Raw genomic sequence first — 12548 nt, 5'->3', positions numbered from 1 at the left:
TAAGATATTACTATTAATGATATATTGATATATGTTGAATTTCATAAATGTGTTACTTTCATATTTGGTGGATATATGTTTAGAAGTTATGTGAAGGCATGAGCTAGTTTGAGCTAGAATTGATGCTTTGATTTAAACTATCAAATGATTAAAGATAATAAGTCAAATCAACAAGTGTTGGATTAGATGTAGTGGTAGGGCCCGTTGCACTCTCAAGGAATGAATGCATGATCAAAATAATAAAAAATAATAAAAAAAGAATATCGAAAATGAACATAAAGACAACATGAAAAATAATAAAAAAGAATATACTTAGCTTTAGAGGTGTTGATGGGTTTGGCCAAGTTAGGTCTGAGCAAGCTATCTAGACCAATTTTTTAAGCTTTACTCGAAAAATGTGCTTAATTTTTTTTGCACAAACTTAACCTTAAGAAAGATAAACCTGGGCCCGACCTATCCCGTCCATATTTGATTTTTTATATTAGTTTTTGTTTAAAAGTAACTTTAAAAAAAATACAATACACTAAATGCATTAAAAAAATACTAAAATAAAAATTTCCTAACACATTAAATAATATTTATATTAAAAAACACTACTATAAATATCATAAATATTTTATTATATTAAAAACATAAATAATATAATAAATATTTAATTGTATTAAATATAATTTTAAAATTTTATAGTTTGGATTGGGTTACTTATTTGGGTAAGTTTTATTTTAGGTTTTGAATAATGAGAATAATTGTTATTAAGTTAATAGTTTAATATAAATATAATATATATACGTATAGAATTATTATTTAACATATATAATTAATATAATTATTTTTATAACACAATATATTTGAGTTGAACCTATCGAATTCGAGCCAAAAAAATCTTATTGAAGTCCTAGATCATATAAAAAATTGACCAAAAAGTTTACTCAAACCCTTTTTTTTTTTGCATATTATATTTTTGTACGGATTTTTTTTAATACTTTTCGAGTGGTTCTTTCAACCTGGACGAGTAATCTAGCTAGGGGTGAGCAGAACTCGATTCGACTCGAAAAAATCGAAAAAAATTCGAATTTCGAGTTAAACGAATCGAGTTATTCGAGTTAATCGAGTTATTCGAATCAACTCGAATTTTTTTTTCGAATTTCGAGTTCGAATCGAGTTGAGTTTTCGAATTCGAATAACTCGAATAATTCGAATAATTCAAATAATTCAAATATCAAACTATAATATTTTACATTTTTACCCCAAACTCCCAAACCTTTTTACTTTTCCCTCAAAACTTTTACTCCTTCCCACTTTCCCCCCAAAACTTTTACTCCTCCTTCCCAACCCCCAATCTACCCAAAATCCATTTCCACCAAAATTTTACTCTCCCATTTATTTTTTCTCAAAATTTTACTCCCCAAAACCCTCAAAACCTTTTATTTTCCCCCAAAATTTTTACTCCCTCCCACTTTTCTCCTAAAACTTTTATTCCCTTCCCATCCCACCTCCCATCTATCCCAAACCCTCCCCTCCAATTTTTTTTAATATTTTCCCCCTAAAATTTTACTCCCCCTATTTACTTTCCCTCAAACTTTTATTCTCCAAAACTTTTTATTTTTCCCCTAAACTTTTACTTCTCACCCTTTACTCCCAAATAAAAAATCAAAATATCCAAAAAAAATTCACTAAACATAAATAGTAATAATTTTATTTATATCTACTATTTATATTATTAAATTAAATTTCACATTTTATATTATTTATATTATTGAATTGTTTAGTCATATTAAATATTTATATTAAAATTGAATTATTAATTATGTCATAAAATATTCGTGTTAAAATTTTATATTTGTATCAATTTCACATTTTATTTTTAAAATAACTTTTATTAAAAATCATATTTTTACATTTAATATATTTTTAATTCTAAAATACATAGTGACAAGAATCAAGATAATTGAAACAACTAAGCAAGCAAAGAAGCTAATCAGTATATAAAAAATTAATAAATAAATTATGAAGTGATGAAAGTTAATAAAAAATTTGATTAAGGTAGAAAAATTTTATTACGATGGGTGACAATGGTTACAAGGACCAAAATTATTTTTTAAAATTTAACTCGAACAAATATATTCGATTCGACTCGATTCGAATTCCATCTCACTCGACTCGATTCAAGAAAACTTCAAATAAAGTTAGGATGATAAAATAAGATTCGAAAACTCGATTACCTTAAAAATTTTCGATTCGATTCGATCGAATGCTCAGCCCTAAATCTAGCTATGAGCAGGCGTACCTAGTTTTAATGAGGAAGAATAAGGCCCAGAAACCTTTTTATCCGGCCCCAAGCGCGTCAACTGTGTACTAATAATTCTCCATTAACACACTCTACTCTGTTAAATTCTCTCGCCATTCGCCATGGCTTATTCTTCACCGAAAATTACATATATTTTTCATTTTTTTTGAGTATATATTAATATTGTCATCAAAATTTGATGTCTGGTTATTATTTAAATCTAAAATTTTCCTGCCACTTTTCGTTTTCAATTCTTTCTTTCTTTTCCTGATTTCCGATCATTTCCAATCGTATCTATTTTTTTCCTCTTTTTTTCTTCCGGAGCTCAGAGATCGAAAAAGTTTCTCACATTTTCCTTTTGCGTTTGAAGATTGGTAAATGGAAATTTGGAGAAAATAAGAGTAATTCGTTGTGAAAATTCTAATAAACAAAAGCAATTTTTTATTAAAAGAAAACAAGTAAAGAAAATAAAATAAAAATGACAGAAACGGAACCGTCGAAGAAAGTGGCGGATAGGTATTTGAAACGCGAGGTTCTTGGTGAAGGTACTTATGGTGTTGTCTACAAAGCCATCGATACGAAGGTAATCCTAACTTTCGAATTCTCCTTTTTCATTCTTTATGTTTTTTTTTTAAACCGTATAAAATCGAAGGCAGCAATAGATTAATTTGGTTTTTGATAGTATGAATAAAATGCATAATTATATTTGTTTTTCTTTCTTTCTCGGATACATTGTAGCATCAGATTTTGTTTCTTCACTATCTAATACTTTTTAATGTGTTTTTGGGCCCAATTGAATGGAGTAACTGCAGGAAGAATGCTAGACTGCCTTTGGCCTGAAAAAGTTCTAATTCGAGCATAATTGTTATGCATAAAAGTAAAATAATGCATTTTGTTCTCTAAGAAACAATTATAAGTTTTAATTATTCAAAAATGTTCCTTTGTGTCGCCCACAATTAAAATGTTATTAATTGTTATTGGTAGCCAAATGAGCTTTTCAGAAAGTAGCAAAAGCTACAATAACATTAGGCATATCCAGTTATGAAATTAATTGTTGATTCGACCTTTCTGAGACTAGTTGTTTGTTGGTCGATTGCAGACAGGACAGATTGTTGCAATTAAGAAAATTCGTCTTGGAAAGCAAAAGGAAGGGGTTAATTTTACCGCACTCAGAGAAATTAAACTTCTGAAGGAGCTTAAAGACCCCAATATAATTGAGTTAACAGATGCATTCCCACTCAAGGGTAACTTGCATCTTGTGTTTGAGTTCATGGAGACTGATCTTGAAGCTGTTATTCGAGACCGGAATATTTTTCTCTCACCAGCTGACATCAAATCATACATTCAGATGACTTTAAAAGGGCTTTCTTTTTGCCACCGGAAATGGGTTTTACATAGGTCTTATTTCTGTCTGCTCTAAGTCTACTTTTATTGGTTGCTGCATCTTAAATTGCTTGACTCATTATAGTGTTTTACAGGGATATGAAGCCAAATAATTTGCTGATAGGACCCAATGGTCAGCTTAAACTTGCTGACTTTGGATTAGCACGCATATTTGGGAGTCCAGATCGTAAGTTTACTCACCAGGTAAGCTTATTGCTGCCAATGGATGTCAAGTTAGTTTTGAGTAAAATCCTATTCTCCATAATTTCATAAATTCGACTTATGTCTTGAATTAGTATTTTCTACTAGGAATAAGCTGACCTAGTGGCTGTTCTAGCTTGCTAACCTTAAGCTTATAGAATTGACCATTGCATCCAACAATCGGTTGTTTTTCAGTAGCACTATTTTTGTATGGGAAAAGTATAGAAACTTAATACGTTTGTTGCTTCTGATTTTAACTTCGAGTTTTCTGTATTTTGGCTTTATTAGTTATGCTATCACTTGGTTTGTACACAGAACAAGCATGCTGTTTTCCTGGTAAATGTTTGCCGTATTCTGTGATATATCCTTAATTTAGTGTCATTAAATTTTGCCATTGATGTGTTATTGCAGCATATTAAAACAAACATGTAACTATAGTTGGTTTATGGAGAGACACTAACAACAGCAAGCAACAATGTGCTGTTCGATCAATTTTATGTTCTTTCTAATTTCTTTTGGTTGCACATTCCATGCGATTAGATTTTTTATTCAGAAATATACTTTCTTTGTAGTATTTCAACATCTAGTTTTTGAACAATTGATAGTTATGGCATTTATTTTGGATTGTTTTCTAACACCCTTTTGGCTTTAACATATAAACCCATGCAACTATGCATAGGTCTTTGCTCGATGGTATAGAGCTCCTGAATTACTTTTTGGAAGCAAGCAATATGGTTCTGGCGTGGATGTTTGGGCAGCTGCCTGTATATTTGCAGAACTTCTCCTACGGCGACCATTTCTACAGGTGAACCTAGCTGTCTTCAGTGTTTTTGATACTTGCATTTTTTTTGGTGAGTTAATTCTTGGTACATAGCTCTGTATCTATATGTTATCTGTTTAAAGTATCCTTCTTAGTATATTTTCTCATTTTCATTGGTTCAACATTTAACATTTTGTAGGGCACAAGTGACATTGATCAATTAGGAAAGATCTTTGCAGCTTTTGGGACCCCAACATCTTCTCAATGGCCAGATATGTTATACCTTCCTGATTATGTAGAATACCAATATGTTCCTGCACCACCTTTGCGCTCCTTGTTTCCAATGGCCAGTGACGATGCTTTAGATCTATTATTGAAAATGTTTACTTATGACCCAAAAGCTAGGATTTCAGTGAAGCAAGCATTAGAGCACAGGTAAATGAAATCTTCCAATTAGAAATATGAGGACAATGTTTGGTTCGTTTTTCTCATTTTATTTCCTGTTCAGGTATTTTTCATCTGCACCTCCACCTACCAATCCAGCTAAGCTCCCTAGGCCTGCTCCTAAAACGCAAGCATCAGATTTTAATCCCCAGGAAGGTCCCACTGTCCTTTCTCCCCCATGGAAGTCAAGGAGAGTAATGCCTGATCGTGAGAGGTTTGAAGGTAATTCCAACCAAAAGGAGAAGATCGATGAGCGTGTTGGTGAAGTTCGACAGGCAGTTGGTGAAATTGCAGGAAAGGTTGAACAGGTACCAATGTCTGTAGATTTTTCAATCTTTGGCTCAAAACCTATGAGTAGGCCTACAATTAACAGGTAAGAGCTATGGTGTGATCTTTTGATAATGGTTTTTCATCCTAGCATTTTAAGTGATTCAAATGTGCAACATCTAGTGGTTCAACTTGAGTGGATTTTTAAACCTTCTAACAACTTTTAAATGGATTAATTTTGGGAAGCTTGGGTTAAAGAAATTATATCAAGCATAGACTGTTAAATCTTCATCTAGGGTATCCTCTTCATCAAAATTCCTCACCTAGTTCTTAAGCAAGTCATGAAGTTGCAGAACACATCAAGCTCCTAGTCATGTGAATTTATAAAGTATCAAGCACTTTTCATTGCTCAGTAGTGATGGTGAATATTCTCAAAGTGGCTAGCGCTTTGTTGTGCCTTGCGCCTGGGCAATATAAGGGTTCCAGCACCTGAGGCAATATGCATATGTGAGTTTTTGTATGTGTATGTGTGCGTGTGTGTGTGTATGGTTAAATACTCGAATGTTAAGAAGCATAGAGTTGAATACTATCCTTTTTTACTGTGAAGGTATGTCTAATGAAAACAGTGAAAAATAAAAGAAATTAGAAAGAACTTCAGTTAGGTTGGTTTTATGCCTATTGCGTTATAAAAAGGCATGCCTAGGTGCACAAGACATGCACCTGATTAAATGCGCCTTGCCTGAAAGGTTTGAGGTGCTTTTGTTATCTGGTGCTAAAGCGCAGGTGCGCCTAGGCAAACACCTTGACTACACAGGATGTAAAGATCAGCTCAATGGAAGGGTTTGAAAGTTCTGCTACAAAATTTTTAGAAGAGAAAAGTCCTAATGAAGGTATTCATCTTTATATGGGAAGCATCTTGAAAAGAATTTCACCATCAATAATCTTTACAAGAGAACTTCCAAGTAGATTGTGGATAGAGCGCAATTGGTTCATCTTCCTGTAGGGTTTCTTCAGAAAAAAATTGATATCATGCAATGCTGGGTGTCTCGTTCAGGGTGGTGGGTCTGTGTAGAAATGGCTTTGTGAGCTTGGAAAGGGATGTAGTAAAAACCATTTTGCCTTTTTTGAGGGAATCTGTATTTTCATGCCCACGCTAGGTGCTAGAATGCTATATTGTCTCAGGGACAAGGCACCAAAAAAAAAAAAAAAAAAAAAAGAAAAAGCAAACCATTCTCTTGAGTGCACTAAGGTGCAATATGATTTTGCGCTTTTGCACGTCTCTGCATGCTTATGTATGTGTATATGTATAATAAGATGACTTATGGGTGAAATTTGATTGGATAATCCATTGAATCTAGAGAATGTGATTTTGTTTTAAAATGATTTTAGTTTATCTAGAATGATGTGTCCGAGGAGAATTTTGATTGATAGGTGTGTAGCTTGAAATTCTGATTGGTCAAATCATTTATATATAAATATAATTAAAAGAAGAACATGCAATTTGCATTAGACAGGTACAGATCATGGGGGGAGTTGGAAGAAAACATGTTTATCGTATGTTAAAATATGTGAGGTAAGTGAGTTGATTCTTTAACCTTTCTTATGCAGTGCTGATAGATCTCATCTGAAGAGGAAACTTGATCTTGATTTCCAGCACAATGAATAAGAAAAATAAAAGTCTACATATTTGTATCTTTGCCAGTATCGTGTTTATGCAGCGTGGATATTTATGAACTATATGGTGGCTCCTTGAAGTTTTTTGTTAACCAACCAAGGTGGGTTATCTATATCCGCAACTTGGTTTCCTATACAATCATAAAGAAGCTGAAGATTTTTTATTTTTCAGAGGATTTTTCTTCACTGTGAAGGAAGAAGCGACAGGTGACTCCTTTTAACATTTTGATGAAATTTGCATTATATAGAAGGTAAAAATTAAAACATAGCTTGGTCTACATAAACTAGACGAGAAAAAGAATAATTCTTTATTTTTGTTGTTGATATTTTGGTGCTTGACGACAGCTTGATGGTTCTGGTTTATACAAAAAAATGATGTCTTATTTAGTCAGTCTATTATTCTGATTGAATGGTATGGTCCAGCAGGGTATGAAGGTCATCACTCATCAGTCAATGCTTTAGTTTTAAGTTGTGTTCTGTCTTTCCTGCATGTTTTCGACTTTTTGCAAGTGGTTAGAGCTTTTCCTTTGGCCTCTAGATGATACAGGTTCAAGCCGTGTCATCTTTTTTCCGTCTTAATATTTTGGGGAAGTTTTAGCGTGAGCTCCAACAGCACACCAAAATTCATCAAATTTCTCTAGAAGTTGAATATATTGGTATGAGAAATTTTAGTAAATCTTGAAAGTTGTGGTGTGAGCGGTAGAATTTCCCCTAATATTGTATTGTTTAGATCATTGGATGCGCTTATTTATTTAGATTTGGTAGTTTGTTTATTCGTATTGTTAAAATTATCGTCATCATTATTTTTGAAAGGAAATTATAATTAATAAATCCGATATAAATAAACTATTACAATGTATTAGCAATTTAATAATTTGAACTTAAATCTGAAAGAATTTTATTTTGTATTCATGTCAGTTCAATTTTATTTGTCTAAAATTATCATGTCGAGGCATTTTCTGGGTTTGTCCGTCAGTCTCTAAAGTATCTTTATTGGAGTCGCTGGGCTGCACAAGGCACGAGAAGGTCCAACGACTGACAATTAAATCTTGAGATTTATATTTCTTTTTAGGTAGTTGTATTATAGGACTGAATTAAATTAAATAGATTAATTTATTTTTATATTATTAAAAAATTAAATAAGTTCAAATTATAACAATGGTAATGTTTCTTTAAAAATATTTTTTACTTGCAGTTTAATTTTAAACAAAATATTTCACTTATGAAATAAAACAAAAACTTTAAAAACATTAATTATGTTAAGCAGTAAATGTTAATTCTATTTCATTTTGATCATATTTAATTCTTTTTTAATAATATAAGAGTAAATCGATCCATCTAATTGTAGGTATATTCATTTTATATATATATTTATATAATTTATGTGGAGTACTTCTGTTTTTTTTTATTTACTATTGAATAACAACTACACGAAAATGAAAAAAAGTATTTTTAAAGAAAAAACCACAACATTAGTATCAACATAGTATTGTATATTAGTTGATGAGGCTTTGGGTTCTTGACTATTGAGAGATTTGAGTTGTTTTCATGTATAGATTCAGTTCATTTGTATTTATTACTGAGTTGATCTTACTTTGTAGTTGTTTATTATTGTATTTGTTTATATTTGTAAACTCTAAAAGATAAAAATACTTAAATATCCGTTTGAGGAGAAAATGAAGTAGGCATTGATGTGAATAGTATATAATAAATAAAATCATCAAGAAGACCTTTTACAGCATCATGTAAGAAATTCATGACACATGAAAAGTGTGCAAGGTAAACCACAAACCAAACAGAATAACTTGTATGTCTTAAGATCCAAGGAAAACTAGAAAGGGATATTGAATCTTCTTACCATAAGTGGCGTTTGGCCGATGACTTTTTTGCCATTTGGTTGGATTTAACGTTGGTAATAAATTACTCTTCATTCGATTCTTATTTACTTCTTGTTTGGTTAATTAGTTTAATAACATAATCAAAAACTTACTCCGAACATCTGTACTAAAATAGCTGTAATAATTCACTAATTAGTAGATAATAATATTGAAAAAGAAATTAATATATTACTTTATAAAGTGTCACTTTTGCCTTTAAGAAAAAGAAAAAATCTAATAACTTTTTTCATGACTTTATAAAATATTTTAAAGTTTATTTTGTAAATTTAATTTACAAATCTAGTTCTACTTTTTTTTTTGCTTTCCAAAACAATATTTACCAAATGTATATTTTAAAAGTTACATGCTAAATTTTTTTTGAAATCTTTTATATCCTTATGAAATAAAGTTATTTCAATTGCATAATAAAATACTTTATAAATAAAGCTCAAAAATATTTGGCATCTAATTTTACAAGAATTTGTAAAAAAAAACAGAAATTTTGAATTAAAAATTATTTTATTTTGAAGACACTTTTGGAAACATAAAATTAAAAAAAGGAAAATTCTTTTATATATATATATATATATATAATTGAGAGAGAAAAATGGAATTACTTGATCTTTCTTTTAGTTGTTGAATCTCTCTTTGATTGATCAATGTGTGATATTCCGAATTCTCATTACTAATGGAATCGAAACGATCTTTGGATTGATCAGAAGATCCTTTCAATTGGCAAGAATCCGTTACTTGAACGAAACTAGATCTTGTGAAATCATATTAAATATTTGACGATACATTCCGTACCTTGCTAAAAAATTGATCCCTGTTTACCAACCATACATTGTCTAACCAAATCCAATTCTCTCTTGATATGTTCCTCAAAAAATCCGATTCGTGTGGATTCTTCCCCCGACTAACGAAGAGATCTTAGCGGAATTGCCACATATGAAATTGAGCACAATTTTGTGAAGAAATAGCCCACTTGCCTCTCGAGAAGAGATGGGAGACATGCTCAATATCATTTGATTGAATAGTTGACTCAGCTCCTTGTTGTTTGAAGAAACCCTCGACTTCAATTGGTATTTTTTCACGAAAAGCAAACATGAGATAACAAATCCAGTCTTTCACTAAGATTTCGAATAGCTGTCCCAAGTTCAAGTTGATTATGTTTCGCCTGGGATTGAATTCATACTCTCATGCCTACAACATACAACTCACAACTCTTACCACTAGGTTAAGAAATTATTGACAACAAAGAAAATTCTTGACTTTAGAATAGCGACTTTTTTCCTAGAAGGGTGGTCATATGACTTGATGTAACAAATGCTGGAATAATTTTTACAACCAAATCAGCAGTTAGGCCACATTTTGTACATTTGATATAAAAGGAAGTGTTACATAACATTTATAATTGCCGATTGAGTATAGTTTGATTAACATCAGTATTATTGTCAGTATAAGAGGACATGAATTTGAGAGCGCTCAAGCGTATTTTATCGTCTTATTTAAAAATTAAGGAGAAGTAATGAATAGTTTCAGACATTATATTAAAAAATAACACTTATAATTCAAATTGATGGACAAAAGATAAAGTTTATTGTATTTAGTTATGGAAAATTGTAACATGAAGTACTCTATTTTTGTCTGCTACAGGTTAAAACATAATTAACCTTTAACATTTTTATTTTTTTATAGACATTTCAATTTTTCATTTGATATAAAAAATTAAAAATTGACACAAATATATATTTGGCTTTCATTTTTTTTAATTTCATTTATAACTTCAAATTATATTGTTTCTTTCTTTTGTTGAAAATTTGTAAGCTTAACATATCTCTTTGAATTCTATCATGAGTTTGTTGAAGACTGAAAGGGGTAGAGACATGGACAACAATTCATGGGGAGGTGAGGTGCTGAGAGCTTCTGGGAGAGAAGAAGAAAGTGATATATAGCATGAAGATGGAAGGTTGAAGAAGAACCTCTCTTAAGGCCAATGATAGGTATTTATAAATGAGGGTTATCATCCTTTGGCCCTATGTCTTGACGTGTGGCCTGCGATAGTCTTGTTGCGGTTGGTCCCTTAGAAAGTATAATAGGCTTCTATTTAAGCAGCGATGGAATTGACATGAACCAGGCGAGACCTCACGTGTGCTCCTTGCAAAAAGGAACTCAACACTTGTTCTTGGTGAGGTAGGTTAAAGATATACCATGTACAAGTGTGGATACATCCATGAGAACCAGGGTATGAAAACCAGGGTTGGCGAGGTGTTGTCCATAGGTGAAGTCACTATTGGCTAAATCGGGGCTAGACGAGTTAAAAGCAGTGAGGCCTATTTTGTCAATGTATTGATGTTACGATTTGTGCCCTTAGTGATAATTTTGTCATTACTGCTTGTAAGTTTTTTTGAATTGATTAAATAAATAAAATTACCACATGTACATTTAATATTCTTTTTATGATTGTTCTCATTGATTTTTGCAAGTAAAGCAAAATGGATAAGCAAATATCAACTTATTGATTACTTAAATTTTAACTAATAATAAGTTGCATTCTATGGTTCGATTATAATGTAAGAAGACAACTTATATTAGTAGGTAATATAAATTTTTCATAGTCCATGAGGCCGAACTGAGTAAAAAATACATGTTACGACTATTATGTCATTTATAAGTCTAATTGGGGAGATAACTTGTCTTGACTTTTGGAGCTAATTGGCTTTTAGAAATAGAGACATAAATATGATTGTTTGGACTAACAATATATTGGATAATACCCAAGTTGAATTTATCATAGATCTGTTTATTAATTTATTCACTTATGATGTTCATAGTGTAACTTACCTAAATCTTGAGTAAGAAAATGAACATGGTATATCTTAGATGATATTTTGGTACTTAGAAAGAAGAGTTTGGTATGAAACGTAGCATTCTATGCTCGAGTTTAAGTTCGGACTCGGGTAAGGGGTGTTAAGATGCTATAATGTCTATAATGTCCTTGAAACATTTCCACTTGAACTCAACTCTTCTATGAACCAAAACACTAATTAACTTTCACTTTCATACCAATTGAAGTATATGCCACTCTAATGTCCATAATTCAAATATTTAATTGAACTAACGAGTATAATTTTTTCTCATCATATTACTAAATTCACATTTAAAAAAATTATAATATTTAATTTAGAATTATTAGTTAAAATGAAATAAAATATTTTAAAAATAATTCTAATTTAAAAGAAGTTGTGATAATTACATATTTAAAAATAATTAGAATTTAAATTATAAGTATTAATTAAAAGAGGTTATGCTAATTTTAAAATAAAGTTATTACTTGAATGAAACTCTAAGCATAAAATATAGGAAAAAGCAAGTTAATATATATTTTTACAGAAGTTAATATAGGATAAATTAATGTTTGTTAACTTTGTTAAGGTGATATGCACGTGGATTGTCACGTGAATGACATGTCAATATTTAATTAATTTTTAAAAATAATTTTAATAATTTTATACTTTTCAAATAATTTTAATGATTTTTAAATTTTAAAAATTAATTAAATGATGACGTGTTATTCACGTAGTAATTCACGTGTATGCCATGTCAACAAAGTTAAAAAATGTTAGCTTTTTCATTTATTTTGGAATGATTTGAT

General features: G+C 30.6%; 1 protein-coding gene across 3 annotated transcripts; it reads left to right on the top strand.

Annotated features, from left to right (window-relative positions):
* Positions 1 to 2351: 2351 nt before the first annotated feature.
* LOC105798645 (cyclin-dependent kinase D-3) lies at positions 2352 to 7407 on the top strand. 3 transcript variants are annotated; one of them, XR_001135254.2, is made up of 8 exons: positions 2353 to 2870; positions 3387 to 3685; positions 3766 to 3874; positions 4551 to 4676; positions 4831 to 5066; positions 5140 to 5448; positions 6951 to 7117; positions 7189 to 7407. XR_001135254.2 is itself a non-coding variant. In XM_012628782.2 (7 exons), exons 1-7 carry the CDS (start codon positions 2766 to 2768, stop codon positions 6954 to 6956), a joined length of 1125 nt encoding a protein of 374 aa, XP_012484236.1. In that variant the 5' UTR covers positions 2352 to 2765; the 3' UTR covers positions 6957 to 7407. The 3 variants fall into 3 exon arrangements, 2 of the variants coding, with proteins under 2 accessions (XP_012484236.1, XP_012484235.1); XM_012628782.2 differs by having other exon boundaries at positions 2352 to 2870; positions 5140 to 5383; positions 6951 to 7407; XM_012628781.2 differs by having other exon boundaries at positions 6951 to 7407.
* Positions 7408 to 12548: the final 5141 nt, after the last annotated feature.

Source organism: Gossypium raimondii, chromosome 9 (genome assembly GCF_025698545.1).
Source record: "Gossypium raimondii isolate GPD5lz chromosome 9, ASM2569854v1, whole genome shotgun sequence".
Lineage (NCBI taxonomy): Eukaryota > Viridiplantae > Streptophyta > Magnoliopsida > Malvales > Malvaceae > Gossypium > Gossypium raimondii.
This window is presented reverse-complemented; position numbering and strand designations above follow the sequence as displayed.